The 20,239-nt window shown below is 45.7% G+C and overlaps 1 protein-coding gene across 2 annotated transcripts in view; it reads left to right on the top strand.

Moving 5' to 3' along the window:
* Positions 1–3,600: 3,600 nt before the first annotated feature.
* Positions 3,601–20,239, top strand: part of LOC125709963 (uncharacterized) — a 34,772-nt gene continuing 18,133 nt past the window's right edge. The window contains exons 1-5 of one of the 2 annotated variants that reach the window (XM_048979058.1): positions 3,601–3,764; positions 5,023–5,307; positions 5,617–5,856; positions 5,945–6,043; positions 6,561–6,584. In XM_048979058.1, the coding sequence (XP_048835015.1) occupies positions 3,704–3,764; positions 5,023–5,307; positions 5,617–5,856; positions 5,945–6,043; positions 6,561–6,584 (709 nt within the window). In that variant the 5' untranslated portion in view covers positions 3,601–3,703. The remainder of the gene's footprint in view (positions 3,765–5,022; positions 5,308–5,616; positions 5,857–5,944; positions 6,044–6,560; positions 6,585–20,239) is intronic. The other variant, XM_048979057.1, reaches the window with a different exon arrangement.

Here is a 20,239-nt window from a genome sequence, read left to right as displayed (position 1 = left end):
AATTTAGGAAATCTTCAGTATTTATACAACATTCCTTTGGAAGCTAATACGAAGAAGGCAGACAAATATTTCAGCCCAGACTTTGCAAATTGCCTAGCAAACTGTACTCTTTAATACAGTTTCTGCGTCGCCAACAGTATACAAAAAAGTCCCGTTTGAAAAATATCTACAGGCAATGCACATGTGGTTGTGATCAAGAGCCCGACGTGAATTAGCCTAGTTGGACTACTATACGGAGCTAATAAATCTTTAAGATATAATATTCCATCTCAGCTGAAGCGGTATCTTTCAAAAAGAATGTCATCAGGCAACAATAAAGAATCTTGCCAATCGTGCAAATTCTCTTAATTTGACATTCCCCTCTTATTATTTCTGCACTGATTGCAATTGGCAAAATTGTGTCTTGTGGATTTGGAGAAGGCATTCGACCGTGTCCCTCGGAGAGTCCTGTGGGGGGTGCTCCAGGAGTTTGGGGTGCTGGGCTTCCTTATAAGGGCTGTTCGGTCCCTGTATGACCGGTGTCAGAGCCTGGTCCGCATGGGCAGCAATAAGTCAGATTTGTTTCCGGTGAGGGTTAGATTCTGTCAGGGCTGCCCTTTGCCATCGATTCTGTTCATAGCTTCTATGGACAGAATTTCTAGGCACAGCCAGGGCATTGAGGGTGTCCGGTTTGGTGACCTCAGGATTAGGTCTCTGCTTTTTGCAGATGATGTGGTTCTGTTGGCTTCATCGGACCATGATCTTTGGCTCTCACTGGGACTGGGATAGCCGAGTGTGAAGCGGCTGGGATGAGAATCAGCACCTCCAAATCCGAGACCATAGTCCTCAGTCGGAAAAGGGTAGAATGCTCTCTCAGGGTCAGGGAGGGGGGTCCACCCCCAAGTGGAGGAGTTTAAGTATCTTGGTGTTGGAGAAAGCGTCAGGCTTTCCACTCCAACTCTGCACACAGGACCAAACTACAGTACAGTATATGTTGGAGAAAGCGTCAGGCTTTCCACTCCAACTCTGCACACACCATTAATTACGAGACAACACACTTAAAGTTTTACTTGCACAAGGGTAACCACACTCTGCATGCTAGGTTACAAAGGAATGTGTTACAAAGGGTGGTTCCCCTTGGCACCTTTATTTAAAGTTAATGGGGGGCAGGGGTCTTGGAGTGAGAACAAAGAAAGGACTGTGAGAGTAAGAAGAAGTTCTGGTTTTCCTCAGGTGGACAACTATTTAAACACGTGCTCAGGATACGTGTAAACTAACATAATCTAAAGTATGAAGATAAAGGAAAACAAAATAATGTATATACATATTTACACTGATTGCTGATTATACAGAAATGATAACAAATGATTAATAACAGTTATTAATCATTAATTAATAATAATTAAAAACCTAACACTTGGGGTCTTGTTCACGAGTGAGGGAAGGATGGAATGGGAGATCGACAGGCGGATCGGTGCGGCATCAGCAGTGATGCGGGCGCTGCATCGGTCTGACATGGTGAAGAAAGAGCTGAGCCAAAAGGCAAAGCTCTCGATTAACCAGTCGATCTACGTTCCTACCCTCATCTATGGTCATGAGCTATGGGTAGTGACCGAAAGAACGAGATCGCAAGTACACGCGGCCCAAATGAGTTTCCTCCGCAGGGTGGCTGGGCTCTCCCTTAGAGATAGGGTGAGGAGCTCTGTCATTTGGAAGAGACTCAGAATAGAGCCGCTGCTCCTCCGCATTGAGAGGACCCAGATGATGAATGGTGAGGCCATGACTGAACGGATTTCCATGCACGGACACTGATTAAATGTGTGAGTTAATCATTGTTTACGTAGAACAAACCTGCTCCGAGCAGGTCTGAGGATTTGGAGGTGCTGCTATGACAACACATCCAGCAGGAGTTTCGAAAAATGGAAAGATCCAGGATCATGCCAAATCGTCAACAATTACATGCGGCTAAACGAGTAATCCACATTTTTTACTCGCTCCCTCTCCTGGATGAAACCTAACTTTGTTTTTCTACATATTATGTGCTCCTGCTCTATCACAAAATGTGTTTTAATATCCTTAGTCTCCAGTAAAATCCTTATTTCATTTTTGCTTCTCTCGAGCACCTGTGCCATACATCCATGTATGACTCCTCAGATCTCCAGCCTGGTCAAAACTTTGACTAATAATCTACTTCTTCCCTTGCGTGCTTAATCCTATACTGTACTCCCCAATTGCAACACCTTACCATTGCTTTAAGTGTAAGATCTGTCCAAATTTTACAGTAACCTACCCACACTTATACTACAGAGAATGTTTTTACATTAAAGCTCGCAAATACTTCATTCTGCATCTCTATCAATTCACCTCCTACTAATTTAAGCTCCATGCAATTTTTATTACTGAAACAACTATTTCTGCAACAATCAGTCCAATCCAGCTGACCTTTTTCTCTCAACACAATATCTCCAGTTTTTATTTATCTACTTCAAAATTATCTTTGCCTAAAACAATGCATTGCTTTACAACGTAATAGTACTCTTTCCTCACAACTTAAAACAAACAGACAGACCCCCTCTCTCTAGGGTGGAACTTCTGAATCACTTTTAATACGCAGGCTCTCTCTGGCCTTTGTCTACCGCAACTATGTCTTTACTTCAAGAACACAATATTTCTGCTCCATAAAAATGAACGGACCCCTCTCTTCAGGGCGTAACAACAAATAGACCCCCTGTTTCTAGGGGAATACAACTTTTACTCCACAAAACAGACCCCCCTGTCTTTAGGGCAGTGAATGGATCATGTCAAACAGGCCTCACAACAGCAACTCAAAACCATTAACTTAGACCGTTCCCTCTCTCAGGGAGTTACCTTTAAATCACTATTAATAATATATTTGTCCTTCAACATAGTCATAAGCTGCAGCACTAATAAGGTACATATTCATACATGAAAAGCTAACAAAATAGCTAACCGATACAGAAACTTCTAAGCCAACACAAGGTGCTAATTCATACTTGTTTTTCATCACATTGTGCACAACAATAACTGGTCTGCATTCTCTAAAGGTTACAAGGTCACTCTCTACACAGTTTACATCAGCTTCTTAATAGAGTCTTAATGATTACATTGTCATTGCGTTATGAAGTGCTAAATAGTATTCCATAACTGGACTGATTGGGAAGATTTAAGATTTTTATATATATAAAAACGTACACATTAGACTCCTGAACCACACTCCTTACCAGTTGGTGGCGGTAATGCACCATTTAACCGCCAATTAAAACGCCAGAAGGAGAAGAACTACTGCAGCCTGGTTCTTCCGGGTTCCTCCTATAGCTTCTGGCTGGCTGTGGATCCCCGTTTGTGGAACTTACTGTACTGACGCCATATTGGCATGGGAGTGGTCTTGTACCGAGTTAAGAAAAAAATACACGCATCCTGGGAATACGACTGTCCGACAGCATCAAACTTATTTCTTATCTTGCTCTCTATTCAGCAACTGTTTGTTCTATTGTCCCCCATTGACGCGTCCCTTCCGCTACAACTGTGGCATAAGCATTGAAGTGTATTCCTCCTAACATATGTGACAAAAAAAACTTAAAATGTAATGACATCACTCACTGGGCTCGCTTTGTGCGCATGCGTTTTTCCAGTTTTGATTTAGAAAGACTAGTCTGTATTATCAGCTATCACATTTATACATAGATAGTAAGTAGTAAAAATCATGGATTTCCTAATTCTAATTTTAGCTGGCCTCGTGTGTTCCATGGGAAGTATTTCTGATGGTAAGTTCATTATTATCTCAAATGGCAGTACGGCCTATGTTCGCTAATTCATGTTACAGGTTATGTTCCCATATATCGTGCCAGTTTGTCTCACGGGAAAAAAAATCAAGATTTCTTTACCGATTTTGCTCATTTTTATTAAGTGAATATAATACTGATTCGTACCGTAATATGTATACTATGAAAAACAACAGAACTATATGACGTCGCCCTTCTGGAATTAGTCTATATTTTTCTGTAGTTTTACAAATCCAGTAATCAGAAGTTATTGTAAGAATTGCCGGTGAATTAATGCTAGGTGGTGCCCCTACAAATGTCCGAGGTGCTGTTTTTATTTATGTAGATCGTATTTACAGTGAAATGCCTGCATACTGCGCGAAGGTAAAACGTGACGCCCTGCACTCTACTTGTTTCAGTTCGTGAGATAATTAGCTTTATGTTTTATTATGAATTACCAAGAACGTCTTTTTCTAATGACGACAGCAGATAAAGGTTGTAGATCATATAAAACCTGGGGATATCATTGTTATTCAGTAGAAGTAGAATAACCATACCGTCCTGTGTGTTGAGTGTCATTTTGATCATATACTTGTTTAATACAACGGTGTCATTTATTTGCTTAAACTTCCGTTTTTTTTTTTTATTATTTTTTAACATTTCATTTTCCGTGGCTTGGAGTATTGACTAGTTAACAAGAGGTAACCATAAAGGCCGAGGAATGCAGTTCAGATCAAATTGTATGCTCATTAAAACAGAAAAGAGGAAGCTGCAGGCTCCCCTGTGCTGCAGTTCCTCTTAAGCCAGGGGTGGGCAATCGTATCCGCTAAGGGCAGGTGTATATGCAGGTTTTCGCTGAAACTCCCTAATTAGGTCACTAATTAGAGGACTAATTGGCTGAAGAGTCCTCACACCTGGGTTTGAACAGCTGACTTAAAGGTTATCCCAAAAACCTGCATACAAGCCCATTGTGGATAAGATAACCCACCCCTGTCTTAAGCAGTGTTTGCTGACCCAGTCCTTGGGCACCCCCAGACAGTCCACATTTTTACTCCCTCTCAGCACCCAGCCAATGACGAATGGCAAATACCTGGTGTGGGTATTTTGGGAACTGACTGAGAGCGAAAATGTGGACTGCTGGGGATCCCCATAGTCTGGACTGAGAAACACTGCTATAAAGAAAGGCTTTGACATGATCCATTCATGAAGACTTGCTGTACTTCGTCAAACATCTCATATTATCTGTTTGCTACTCATGCAGGAGAACAGGTTCTTGGATTAGTAGGAGGAAATGTTACACTCAAGCCTTCAGTGGACCAGTCCATCTCCTCCATCACATGGAAACGTGGCCAGGACAAAGCAGCAGAATGGGACAAAATGTTACATATTGATTATTATACCATATGTAAGACCGAACCGAGGTGTCAGTTGAATCACAGCACTGGGGAGCTTACAATTATGAAATTGAAGCCGAATGAAAAACTGAATTTGTCTGCTGAAATAAATGGAATGGCAGCTAAGTCATTTTTCACAGTGATTGCACTTGGTAAGTAAGCTTATTATTTTAGAGGTCAGTTTCATTCTATATACTTGTCCATATTTTTTCACACTGTTTATAATAATAAATAACATATTAATTTCAATTATGAAGCCAGGCAGGGCTCTGCTGTCATTGGTTGTTTGATTAACTGCTTGGTATGTACATAAGGTAAAAACGGGCATGCTATTGACCCAGCTCCTGTGGAAGTCCAATCACATATCTTATACTATGGACAATAACATGTAAAAGTAGTTGTTATCTTATCTTTGTGTTTTTAGTTTTTACAGTTCGTTGTGTCAATCTACCATTCTACAGGACATGTGTCCAAACCCAGTGTCGGGATAAACTGCACAAATAACCAGTGTGATTTGGTCTGTGAGGGAAACGACAAAGAATATACCAGCTACTACTGGATGGAGAATAACAAGGCAATTCATAGCAAAAACCTCACTGTTTATAAGAGTGACAAACTGGATAAAACCTACAGATGCGAAGCTAACAACATTCTGAGTTCAGAGAAGAGTGACCTTATCAGAGAAGCAGATTTGTTTAAAGGTCAGTCACTCAGAATTTTTTTTATATTTTAGTGTTATTTTACTGTGTGGTGTGGATGTACTAAAGTAAAATACTATCTGTTCCATAGGTGGTGTCACCTATGGTGGGATCACTACAGCTATAATATGTATTTTGATCATTTTGGTAGCAGTTGCCGGTGCAGGTATTTTATACTACAAGAAACAAGGTAAGATTTTTCATGTGTATTTGCTGGATATGTTTTACATAACACAAAATAAATTCTTTGATTATCTGGTAGTGTTAAGCAATAGTAATATTGTACACCTTCTAATATTATAGTGGTTGCATTATTGTTATATTTTGTAATGGTCAGTAGCATGTTACTGATGTGTAATAATTGGCATTATTGTTGATAGAGGTGCCTTACATTAATAGCCAGTACTCTCAGGGAAGGTTTTTTAAAAAACTTTTGTCAGAATGTGGCTTAGTTACTTATCACTAACAGTTCATTAAAATACATTTATGATTTTTTTTATCTCCATTGATACATTTTATGCATGTGTAAATGAATTTTATATTTTTGGAATTTCTTTATGGAGTACTTTTCACAATGGCATGCACGTTTTGAGGACTTACCAGAAACAACCAAAGTTGTTTTTCACTTATTACTGAAACCTATTGTATTTTTTATACTATTAATGAAAAAATTGAGGAATTTAACTTAAATGCTTTTATTGTTACAGCATGTTTCAAGAATAAACAAAATGGTATGTATAACAATTAACTTGTCCTTTGTAAAATTAAATCACTAGAGTCTTTAGTATATAAATTTTGTACTCTGAAGACTAATTTATATCTCACCTCTATACCTCCTACTTTGCATTACAGTATCCATAACTTTAGGGATGCATGCTTATTTATTGAAATTGTAAAGATGAATCCTAATTGACTTAGTGTTAGACACACTTTAGTTGCACTGATGGGGGGGGGGGGCATCAGTTAATGGGCATTTAATGTTTGGGGCAGCTGATGCATGGGTTGTGTATGTGAGGGATAATCCTTTGAACATGGTACCAGGTTACAGCTGTGCTGGTGGACTGGCTGGTGCTGCACTGGCTTCTGAGACTGGGTGCAACTGAGTACTAGGACAGAATCCCCGATGTTTTATTTGCAACTGACTCAACTTTGCAAGTGTCATCTCAGATTATCTTCTGTTATACTACGGGACCGTTGAATGCTTGAATCTGATTGGCTGACGAACGTTCTGAGGTGTGCAATTATTTTCAGGGAAACGCACGGCGAACGTAGTTCCAGGCAGCTCTCTTGACCGCATTACAGTTCCATATCACTTCGCATAGTTAACTGTAATAACGGAAATTAGCATACAGTACCTATACAGCACACAGGACTAACAAAAACAACAACATGACAGACAATTTTCCGAAAGTAAATTTTAATATTTACGATGAATATGAAACTTTCAACAACTGGGCTGCAGCAGTATTAGTTAGCCTAGTGTACCAACCTAAAGGCTACACATGACATTTCTCACTAGCGAGGTAATAACAGCGCTGCATCTTAAAGCAGACTTACAGTTTACAGACGGTGTTTCAGAACACTGTTGATGGACACACAGAGGTAGCCTAACTCATACAAGCTCTCTCTCTCTCTCTCTCTCTCTGTTTCTCTTTCTCTGTGTCTCTGTCTCTCTCGCTCGCTTTCTAATAACTTCATTATTAACTGCATTAGTCTGCTATCAACGGCTCAAGCCTCCATTGCCAGCTTTAAAATGACGTTTTGGAACTAGCAAAAGAGTCGTTGGATGAGATGCGGAAGAAATAATCCTACTCACAATAGCGATTTAAGTAGAAAAACCGGACGAATCCCTTGAAATATATCATCTGATCGATGTCTTGAGGTGTGGCAACCGTAGTATAAGCGGAATAATTGACTCCGGACCGTTGAATTATTAGAAAAATAATGCACACTCTCGGGTGTGCATTATTTTCTAATAATTCAACGGCCCGTCGTCAATTATTCCTTACTTGAACCTACCCGAATAACAAAACCTAACAGGCACTTATTTGCACACTGTAAAAATGAAGGCTGCTGTGATTAACAGTTACCTTTTATGATTTCTAAAATCATTGAAATTCATTATAACAATTGTTTTCCTTTAATTTCACTGTATAATTATGGGAGCAGTTCAAATTATCACAAAAAGGTGGTTTTAAACTGTACAAAGTTTTGATGCTATGCACTAGTGCCTGAAGAGGAAACGCAGAGGCAGTATTCTGGATGGTGGACAGCCAGAGCAGGCGAAACCACCGTGTTGTCTATTCATCCATCCATTTTCCAAACTGCTTATCCTACTGGGTCGAGGGGGGTCCGGAGCCTATCCCGGAAGCAATGGGCACCAGGCAGGGAACAACCCAGGATGGGGGGCCAGCCCATTGCAGGGCACACTCACACACCATTCACTCACATATGCACACGTATGGACAATTTAGCAACTCCAATTGGCCTCAGCATGTTTTTGGACTGTGGGGGGAAACCGGAGTACCCGGAGGTAACCCCACGACGACATGGAGAGAACATGCAAACTCCACACACATGTGACCCAGGCGGAGCCTCGAACCCGGGTACCAGTGGTGTGAGGCAACAGTGCTAACTATTGCACCACCATGCTGCCCCCATTGTCTATTCATGGTTATTAAATTACCATTAGTATGGAGAGCTTTTTTATATCTCGTTTCTTTGTAGCTGCTAAATATGCTCATTATTAAAGCCATAGAGTTGTCTACCTGCTGGCTTATAATCTCCATTGAATAAGTGTTTGAGAAAACATTTAGGCAAGAATTTGGGCTTATTCTATGTTAATGTAACAGATACTGATCGAGCAGCGGAGAGGCTACAACGGGATTTAATTAGCGACTGGGCTGATACTTGGCAGATGAAATTTAACGTAGATAAATGTAAGGTAATCCATGGAGGGAGCAGAAATATATAGTACATATATTTTATGGGTTCCACTGAAAAAAAGGTAGCTGATTATGAGAAAGACTTCGGTGTGTATGTTGATGCTTCCATGTCCCACTCTCACCAGTGAGCAATTAAAAAAGCCAAAAGGATGTTGGATTACATCTCTAGGTGTGTGGAGTTTAAGTCAAGGGAGGAGATGCTAAGATTATACAATTCCTTGGTAAGACCCCATCTAGAATATTGTGTGCAGGTTTGGTCACCATACCTTAACCCTACTATTATCCTAGCATTTCCACCCATCTGTTATCTTGGGCGTGGCCGGTCGGGTCGGTGCTGACCCGTGTCCTAAATCAGCCTCCCTCATCCCTTAAACATTTTTTTATCATCCAGTTTGTTTCCTTACCTCTTGGTTGCCTTGTTATGCTTCCTTATCCATGAAAAGATTTTAAAATTGGTTTTAAAATTTTTGGTGTGGCCCTCTGAAGATGAGACGTATGATGTCAATAGAACGGCCCAGTCCAAAAAAATTGGTAAAATAAACCTCAGGAGAATTATACAAATAAATCAAAGGTTTATATGTTACCTGACTATTACTGAGGGGTATTAGAACACAACTGTAAAAAAAAAAAAAAAATGATTTTTTTTTATTTTAATAATATTACTATCAATATCAATATTATTAATATTAGTTACATCTGTGGTGTTAGGGTCGGTTTTGACCCATATATATTTACTTCAAGAAGAAGGCAAAAAAAGTATTTTTTTCCAAAAGTTTAAACTTTAATTCAAATCACAAAGACAAAGCCAAACAAGTAAGACAAAATAAAATACAAAATAAATTACAAAATGTAGATCAAACAAACAATCAAACCAATAGAATTAGTAGTACGGTGGTAGGGTGGTAGCTCTCCAGGAGCAGGATTGGTACTGTATGTTTACACTATGTGCAAGTAGGACAGTAAGTGACATTTTTAGTGTGCTCTTTGCAAATATATTTCTTGCATTTGACACACATTGAATTGGTTTTTCTGTCCTTGCTGCTTGGGCAGACCTGACAGCGCTTTCTTTTGTAATCCAGCGGCATCTCTGGGTCTGTGGCTGTGGCTGGGCTGGCTGTGGGCGGGCTGGCTGTGGCCGGGCTGGCTGAGGAGGATGCTGGTGCTGAAGCTCTTCATCTTCCTGCTGACGTGGACGGAGTGCTTGCCGTGGTCTGCAGCTGTCTGACCACAGCTGCAGCGGCTGGGTCTCGGGGGACACGTTGCCTTTTTTCAATGTGTCCCTTTATAAGAGAATCCCCTAGTTCTTGGAGAAACATTCTTCGCCTTTGATTCTTCCCTGCATTCCACCCTTGGTGGATTTGTGTCCACAACACAAATGCGGTGTAGGCTGACACATCCAGGATATTGTAGAACAATACCACTGGCCATCTCCTGGTCATGCGCTGGCATGTATAGGTGGCAGTCAGCTTGTCCAGGTTGTCCACCCCTCCTTTGTTTTTACTGTAATCCAAAATAATGATGGGCTTTTTCTCTTTTGCTGATGACACAGCAGTGTCCTTGTGGAGTGTGGACATGAGAATCACACTCCGTTTTTTTTTGGACAATATGACAAAATAGTGGTTGTGTCTGTAAAGGCAAATTTTGAAGACAGTGGTGCCCTGTTCTTCAAATTCACAATTTCAGCGGGCAGCTTAGGTTTATATTTTTTGATAGTGCCCACCATGGTGAGCCCACCCATCTCTCCCAGACATCCCTTATGGGAGCAAGCTTGTCACGTCTTGCTCTCATGTCTCGGTTGTCAAACCTGAGGACTCTCGAGATCATGTGGAAGCTCTTCAGTGACATCGTGGCCCGAAAAATATTTCTGCCTGTTGCTGTGTCCCGGAGACTGGCTGTGGCCTCACTGCTGGATCGGTACACTCCAGCAAGAAGAAGAATTCCAATATAAGCATCCAGGAATTCTTCGTCAAAGTCAATCCATGTGTCTCCGTAGACTTTTTGTCCTTCTAGGTTTGTCATGTCAAGTATTATTTTTTTCAGCGATGATGGCATGAACTGTTCAAAACTTGTTTTGATGTCACTTATCCTTGTTATGGCAAACCTTCTGACCCCAGGAGTCATTCTGATGATATTTTCAGCAGCTGCCCTGCCAGCTGTCCTGCGAGTCTCGTCAGGTGGTACTAACCTCCAGGAGATGCTGCCATTCTTGGACTGTAGTACTTCAGCTGGTGGGGAAACTGCTTCAGAGGTGATCTCCTCCTCAGACTCTGTGTCTGTGTCTTCTGACTGACACTCCACAATGTCTTCCTCCTCTGAGTCCACCTCATCAGTGTCGCTGTGCCACTCTGTAACTTGTCCTTCAGCTAGGATATGATCCATAGCTTGGAGTGCTGTGAATTTGGCCATTTTTATCTCTGCAAATTAGATGCTTTCTCTCCAGTCACAATCACCAAACTGAACTGGTCTGGGCCAGGTTTGCCTGGGCTGTCTCTGTTTTTTTACTCGGGGGAGGTGTGAAGAGATAAGCCCCTGACTACAGCTCGGGGGATGGGAGAGGCCTGCTACCTGACAGAGTTGTGTGGGGGTGTGGGGCCAGAGTGAACTGAGAGTGTGTTTATACTGTAACTTCAGTTTGGCCAGTATTTATTGTTTTATGATCTCTTATTGTACCCTGGGTCGTGGCTGACCCGTTAAGACCACAGGCAGTGAATTTCTGATTAGAGAAATAATTTACCTTTTTTTTTTTTTTTTTTGTTTAAATGGAAGTTTCAGAAAAATAGAAAAAGCCTTGATGCAGTAAACAAAATGTATGTGGTACTTTTATGCATTTAAAACTTGAAAACGGGTCAGTACCGACCCTAGGGTAATAGTAGGGTTATGAAGGACATTGCTGCCTTGGAAAAGGTCCAACGCAGGGCTACGATAATGATTCCTGGTCTTAGAGGAATGTCTTATGAGGAGAGGTTAGCTGAATTGAATCTGTTCAGCCTCAAGCAAAGGAAACTAAGGGGACATGATCCAGGTATATAAGATTCTGGTCTGGTCAGGTCTGGATGCTGTTCAGCCAAATGGCTACTTCAATATTAATTCAAATACTAGAACTCATGGCCATAAGTGGAAATTAGCTTGAGAACATTTTAAAACGAATTTGAGGAAGTGCTTCTTTACAGAGCGTGTAGTTAGAGTATGTAATAGTCTTCCTGCTAGTGTAGCGCAAGCTAAAACTCTGGGTTCCTTTCAATCAGAGCTAGATAAGATTTTAACAACTGTTGGAGTTAGACTCCACCGAGTCCGTTGATGAGGAAAAGATGCATTCGTGAGGCAAAGGATAGTTGTAAGTCAGCTCTCTTTATTTGTTGTACAGATCGATCCGGGAGCCACTCTCAGATGCACAAAAGTACACACCAAGGGGAAGCTCAGCTCCCTGTTGTCTGTGTCTAACTTTTATACCCCGTTTAGGGTGTCTACTGTTCTTGTTGGTCTCTTTCCAGTTGACGTAACATATAACTATTGTTTGGACATTGCTGGCGTTAGTCCCCACACCCGTTCCCTTTTATCTTATCTTGTTATGTTGCAATTTAGCAGCGTCAGCGACCCCCTCCCTTGTTATGTCCCCGCAGGTCGAGTGTAAGCTTAATGTCACCACGACCCTGTCAATGTACCTTCTGCTTTTCTAAATTTACTTACACTACGAGGAGGGCTGGAGCCCCCCTTCTCTTCCTGCCTGTGTTCCAGTTTGTTCCCCTTTCTCAGTGTGACAAAGTTTAGCACGCAACCTAGCCCCCCTTCAATTCCCCCTTTTGATCTCTACTAAGAGATCACTTCTGATTACATTGGTTCGTGTAAAATTACTCCTGGTTATATTGATTCATGGAAAATTTGCGGTATCCCCCTTTTGATCTCCGCAAGGAGATCACCTATCAAGGAGGACGCTCCAAACAGGCAAGGGTACCTCTACCGGCCCTCCTTCCTCTGAGGTCGCAAGGAGGGACACCGTTAGCATGTACGTGTGGGAGTCCCTGTCCTTCTTCTCTATAGTGGATGTGATCAGCCGAATTGCAAGAGCACCTAGGCAGGGAATACAACAACAGCCACAAGTGACCAGTAAATGTAGCACTCGATATTAGTAGCAAAGCAATTAGCCCCTTACACTGCCCAAACTTGGAGGCTATCCAGTCGTCCCAAAGGTTCCCTATGCCAGACTGCTCGTGCAGGGCCTTGGAGAGGGTGTGGAGACCCTCTAGCGCCTTAGTGACAGAACCGTACATTTTCACCATCGGCATGTAAGTCACGTTATACAACATACACATTACTTGCTTTCCCCCCAAAGTCCCCCTTTTTATCTGGATCATCTTCATCCTGGTCCTGATCTTCCCGCTGGCGGATGAGGTGTAGTCTTCTTCTTTCAGTCAGGGGTGGACTACCCTGCTGGTTGCCTCAGGTCAGGGGATCATTCTGCCCCTCTGCTGGGACCTGAGCTGCTGCCGGTTCGCCCGAACCAGGTTGGTCTGCGCTGTCGGCGAGGTCCTCCTGGATCTCGGCAAGGGATCTGCTGGGCTCTGCTACCGCTGCGCACTGGCTCCAATGGTACCAGGTTTCACCTTTGCCTTTCAGCCGCACTGTGTGAGACGCAAGGCCCCACTTTGCCGTATGTGGTTCGGCTGGTCAAACCTCTGGTCTCGCCTCCTGGACCTGCTTGGAGAAACCTGTACAAGAACTTGTAATCCATCATAATATGCCTTGGCCGTTCGTACCCCTTCTTGTGCCGATTTCCACTTAAGTTCTCTGTGGGGCCCCGAAAATTGTTGTGCCGTCTGCAACTCAAACGGAGTAAACCCTGTACCCTGATTTATGGAGCATCTGATTGACATCAGTGCCAGGGGTAATGCATCAACCCAATTCAATTTAGTCTGTGCACAGATTTTTGCCAATTTTTGTTTGACCGTCTGGTTCATGCGTTCCACCTTCCCCTGGGACTGGGGATGATACACTGTCCCAAAAGCATGTCTACGTCCCAACGCCCATTCTGCTTTCTGCCTCTGGCCATCCAGAGAATGCATCCACACACATCAGCACATATCGCATCCCGCGCACCGGTATTATCATGTCTGTGTAGTCTAGGACTATTTCCTCTCCAGTCCTACAACATGCTGGAAACTGACCCTTTTCTGGTTTTACCGTGGGTCTCTGGTTGTGCAGCGCACAGATCTCACAGCTTCTAACAAACTCCTTCACCATGTCCTTCAGGAACGGATGCCACCACCCTTTCAATTTGTGAAGCATCTGTCCTGCCCCCACATGCCCCACCCCATGTGCCTCCTCTATGACCTGTTGCCTAATTCCCATAGGGAGGGCTGGCTTCCCCTCCCTGTTACACCACAGGCCCTCTGTTTCTATGCCCCCCTTTTCTACCCACATGTTCTTCTCCTCTGGGAAGGCTTGGGCCTGCATGACTCGGATCCTGCTTGAGGTCAGCCTGCCCTGTCCCTCCAGTTCCTCTTCTACCGTAACCACCTGTCTGCTTACCACATACCCTGCTGCCAATTTTGCTTCCGCATCTGCTACTTGATTTCCTTGTGCTATCACTGTCCCTGACCCCTTATGTCCTTTGCACTTTACCACAGCTATTTTCTCAGGAAGCATCAATGCTTTCGCTAGCTCTCTCATATCTGCCTCGTGCTTAATCGGTTTGTTTCCTGCAGTTAAGAATCCAGCTCTCAGCCACTGGCTGAGTTCCACATGCACTACCCCTACGGCATACTCTGAGTCTGAATAGAGGGTGACTTCTTTACCTTCTGCCACTTTCAAAGCTTCGATGACTGCCCTGATCTCCGCTCTCTGGGCCGATTGGGCCCCCTCCAATCTCTCTGCTTTCAGTGTCCTACATCCCAGGCCTTCTCTCGCTACCACTGCAAAACCTGCTTGCAAACTTCCACTCTCTGTTCGAAAACAACATCCATCGGTAAACCACTCCTCTGTACCTTCTATCTTTTCGGCTGCGAGATCCTCCCTGACCTTCTCCTCTTTCCTGACCCTTGCCTCACATTCGTGGGGTTCTCCTCCCCCCATTCGATCAGCCATGTTGATGCCCTCGTGGACATAAGTTAAATTTGGTGCTTCTAAAATTTTGCTGAGTCTCTGCTGTCTTAGAGACGTCATTGTGAACGTTTGTGAGTTCACGTAGGCCACCACACTGTGCGTGGTCAGGATGTGTAGGGCATGGCCCATCACAATGTGTGCTGTTTTCTGCACGGCTTTTGCCACTCCTGCCACATGTCTGGTGCATGATGGATGTCATTGTTCTGTGGTGTCGAGTTTAGTGCTAATATACATTAGTACCCTTCTCTCACCCCCCTTTTTCTGAAACAGAATGGCGTTCCCAACGTCTTCAGTTTCAGAAACATCTAGATGGAACGGAAGAGAACAATCAGGTAGTGCCAGATCAGCTGCTTGGGCTAACCTCCGCTTGAGAGTGATGAAAGCCTCCTCTGCAGGTTGATCCCATGTCAGAGTGGCGCTGAGGCTCCGCAGGCCATGTGGCCGCACCAGAGCCCTCAGGGGTTGCGTCAGACCTGTGTAATCTGCAATGTAAGTTCCGCTGTAGCCGGTCAGTCTCAGAAAGGACAACATGTCCTTCACAGTAATGGGTTTAGGGTGACACAGGATGGCTGACCGATGGGCCGGAGAGAACCCTGTCCCCTTACCAGATAGGACCCTCCCCAGGAAGGAAACCACCGTCCTGGCCACCTGCAACTTGTCCTTACTGACCTTGAATCCTCTTTCTGCCAGCCAGAGGAGCACTGACCGAGTCGCCTCGAGTGCCACCTCCGCAGTTGGAGCCACGATAAGCAAGTCATCGACGTACTGGACGAGGGTGATCCCATCAGGGAGAGGGCAGCCCTGCAACGACTGCTTCAACACCTGATTGAAAATCCCGGGAGACAGAGCAAATCCCTGTGGGAGACGCGTGTACCTGAACTGGCATCCCCTGTACGTGAATGAGAATACGTCCCTGCAGTGGGGTGCTAGTGGTAAAGAAAAGAAAGCGTTAGCCAGATCAATGCACGTGAACCATGTCTGGGACGGAGTAAGATTGGTGAGAGCAACGTAGGGATTAGGAACTGGAACAGTGGGAGTCAGCAGCAGATCATTGATAGTGCGCAGGTCGTGCGCCATTCCATACTTGCCTGTTCCTACCTTCTCCACTGGGAGGATCGGAGTATTCCACTGAGAAGTGGAACATTCTAACACTCCTGCCCGTAAGAGACCGTCAACAGTCTCCGCTATCCCTTCCTCTGCAGCTGGTTTGTGTTGGTATTGCCTGACCCAAAGGGGTCCTGCCGTAGGGCGCAATAGGAAGTCGACGGGCGTGCAGTCCACCAAACCAACATCAGTGGGGCTGGTGGACCACAGTGAGTCTGGCAGAGAAGCCAGTAGTGCTGCTGCACAGGGATGATCCATTTTTTCCCTACCATGGTCCCTAGACAATTGTTCATGCTGTAACCTGGCTGTGTCTGTCACCTTAGTTTGAATACAGTAGGAACTGCAGGAGGGGGAGTACGAGATTTGAGGGATCTGGGTGGGACCCCAGTCCGTAGCCGAAATGGCTCTTTTCACCATAGGGCCTAAATCTTTGGCCTGATGCTTAGGATGTAGGGCGAGAGAGACGTGTGGCACCGCCTCCTCTCCCATCCTGTACCAGGGCAGTTGCTCAGGAGACAGGTGGACTGCTGAGGCCAACCCCTCGGGACCTACATAAATGTTTTGAGATGCAACTTGCCACTCGTGGCCTTCCAGTTGCTCAGAAAACAGGTCCCCATACCATTCTGTGGAATTACGGTCATAAAACAATGTCACATGTGGGGGGTCGGGCGGAGGAACATAGGGTTCCAGGAGGGCTATCCAGGGACGCCACGCGGTGTACATCGCCAGAATACCTGCCGGGCTAGGCTGCAGGATACCCAGTAGATATCAGCCACTGGGTGCTGTGACACAGGTTGCATCAGCCACTGCCCCATGCTACCCGTCGCTCCGTCACATGGCAGGCGGAACCCTTCTGGGAGGGTGACAACCAAACCATCAGCACTGCACAAAATTGAAGCTCCCAGCTTCACCAGCATGTCCCACCCCAGAAGGTTCACAGGCGCTGCAGCGGAGACCACAAACGGGTGTAGAAAGGTCTGTCCCCCCACCGCACTCTCACAGGCTTAGTCACTGGCAGTCTCTGTTCCTTCCCGGATTAGCCCACAACGGTCACTGTAGTGGTGGAAAGGTGTTGTTGGTTAGGCATCACATTCAATGTCGAATATGTGGCCCCTGTGTCCACCAAGAACGGCAGTTCTTTGTCCATGACCATTAGGGACAGCATGGGGTCTGCCTCCCCCGCGTCCCGGGCCACCCGTGGACACCGTCACATGGAGGAGTCTCCCAACTCCCAGTCCTCGGATCCAGTGAGGATGAGATACTGTCCTCCTCCGGGAACAGCCTGTGGGTTGGGTGCGGTTGCTTGTCCTGCTGGGGGTCCCCTGGGAGGGACCCGTCCTGTTGGGCACTCTCTGACCCAGTGGCCAGCCCTACCACACCTGAAACAGGTTCCCTGCGGTGGCCACCTTTGCGACCTGCCCCGGCCTCGCCCCCAGTTCCCGGCTCCCCGGCCTCGGCCCCCACGGCCTCTTCCCCATAGCTGGGGACCCCAACCCTGATTGCTGTAGTTGGGGGTTTGTCCGACCCATAAGCCGAACAGGGGCTGTGGTGCTCCTGCCATCATCTGTCTCCCCTGCCCTTTCTTTTTGTGAGCCTGTACTTTTTGTCTCGCTTCTCTCACCTGCAGTTTCAACAACTGTGTCTGTAAATTTATTCAGATTACCTTCCTCTTTTGTGACCTCATCCCTCGCTCTCTGGAGATGATGCAACACCTGTCTATCCTGCACGGGTAAATCAGCTCCTGGGAGATCAGGATTAGCCAAAATAACTGCCTTAACCTCCTCCGAGACACACTCCATGACCGCCCGCCTGAACCACTCCTGCTGAACCCCAGCCTGCCCAGGGTGACACCCTATTCTCCCAGTCCAATCCTCCGTACATTTGTCCAAATATTCTCTGGGGTGTATTTTAGGGTCCCAAGTAAATTTTGGAATGCTGGCCCCGCTCGGGGCGGGGAACATCTCCCGCATGGCTTCACCCAAGTCCATCACTACGTCTGTTAGAGTCACACTGTCACCGCGAGTGAGTGTCCCTGCCATTTCCTCTATTTTCTGCAGAGAGTGTTTAGTTAGGCACCTCGCAGCCACTGCTCTGAAATCACCCAAGGCCAACTTTGTTCCCTGCGTCAGCTGGTCTAGTTTATCCATCCAGTGACCTCCCCCGTCTGCAGGGGGAGGCATCTCATCCGCTAGTGCCTGCACGTCTCCTAAGGAGAACGGCTTGTATCTCTCAGGTCCTTCTGAAGCCCCCCTTAATAAGGGGAACTGCTTAGGCTTCAGGTTTGTTTGCTGCTTCAGGGTGCGGGACCTGAGGGTCATTCTCCCTGACTCCCTTTTACCTTGCTCTGGTCCCTCATCTTGCTCACCTTCCAAATCTATCAACACTTTCTCATCCTCATCCTCCTCCTCATCACAATACCCCGACAACTCACTGATAATCTCCACTTCCCCTCTCTGGATACGGCTCCGTTCGCGGAGAGGGGTGAGGCTGCCCCGATTACCCTGGGCTGCCTCCTCCTTTTGCTCTCTACTCACCCTTTCCTGAAACGCTGGTTTAGTTATACCTTTTCCAGGGGTTCCCTTACTCTCTCCCTCGGATTCCCTAACGGTTTCACAATCTGAATCCTTTTCCTCCCCACTACAGCAATCCCCACCTAGGAGGCTCCCTTCTCCCTGCGTTTGAACCTGAACAGTTCCACCTGTAACATGTATTACTGGACACATGTGCGCAGGGGAAGCGGTGGGAAAACCCCCACGGCTGGTGTACGCCGAGGGTTGCTTGTCGCCTTTCCCAGACCCCTGCCCAGCTGGGGCTGGGTCACAGTTGTCGTTATCTCCACTTTCCCTATGCAGGTGATCGACACACTGCCAGAAAATGGCTAGGCGAGCCCACGCTTGCCTCTCCTGCTCCTGTTTCTCTCCCTCTTTTCTCCACTTTCCCTGTTGTAACCCCCTTGCTTTCTCTAGCTCGCGTCCTGCCTCATCTTTCAGGCCGCTATGCTCCTTTTCCTTACGCCATAAAAGTGCTCCTAATGATTGCCTATCCTCCGGTTTGTATCCTGCACATTTCACTGCAATACCCATACGCTTCCACTGCCGTCTCTCTCTCTCTCTGCCCTTTTCCTGTGCTGCTTTACCCACTGCTATTTTTAGCAGCTGCATCTGCTCACACAGAGGCTTCCACCGCCCGCACACTGGTGGACCCCAGCCTCTGTCATCCAATTCTCTATCAAATTCGTGATCCATGTTTTACCTTAGTCGACCTACGCTTCTCCTGATCCAACAGTCCTTATGCCTCAGGCGATGGATTTACTCACCCACACTTGGTACACCTCTTAGTTGTTACTGAGTGCCCCACTAACAAACACCACCAAAACATAAACGCACACACAATCACCAAGCCACGGACAACAGTAAATAGTAAACAGTAAGTAATCAATTGTAAATGGTAAATAATAAATAGCTCTATGTACACCTTATATCACACCAGTTCCCCACCAACACACAGTCACCAACTCGCACTAAATACACTTAATGTACAATTGTAGCTTCGAGGACTCTATACCTCGGGCCTACACTAACCCGTTTTCGGGAGGATGAACCTGACTCCTCCAGCCAAACGAGCTGCTTGGGGGTCCTATATCCCCGGGCTGCTCAGTCCCAGCTGTCCTACTACCTGCCAGCAGTAGGTGGGGTGCCAATCCACGGACGGGTCCCAGACCCTTGCCAATAGGTTCTGTCACGGGGGTCCCTGACCCTCCGTCACATCCGAGAGCTCTCTGTTTTACAGGGTCCCTGACCCCCTGCGAAGGCTCTCCCGGGTCCCAGACCCTCTATCACAGCGCTTTCCTCACGGGTCCCAGACCCTTCTACAACAGTACTTTTCTCCAGGGTCCCAGACCCTTCTACACCGGTGCTTTTCTCGCGGGTCCCAGACCCCTCTACAACAATACTTTTCTCAAGGGTCCCAGACCCTCTACAACAGGCCTTCAGAGCTACACACCCAACAAACCCTCGCCCCAGTATTGGTTGACAGATCCTGAGACACTTCCAGCCACTTTTTAGGAATAGCCAATATGCAGAGTTTGATAAAACAGGCTCTGCCTACCTTTTTTCTCTGGGCCCCGTGGCTGTCCGCGTCTGCAAGACCCCGTCTCTGGTTCCAATTAGAACAACCTCCTCCTCATCCCGGACGAGCCCCCAAATTGTTGGAGTTAGACTCCACCGAGTCCGTTGATG

Source organism: Brienomyrus brachyistius, chromosome 16 (genome assembly GCF_023856365.1).
Source record: "Brienomyrus brachyistius isolate T26 chromosome 16, BBRACH_0.4, whole genome shotgun sequence".
Lineage (NCBI taxonomy): Eukaryota > Metazoa > Chordata > Actinopteri > Osteoglossiformes > Mormyridae > Brienomyrus > Brienomyrus brachyistius.
Note: the sequence above shows the minus strand (reverse complement) of the source record. Positions and strands in the feature narration are given on the sequence as shown.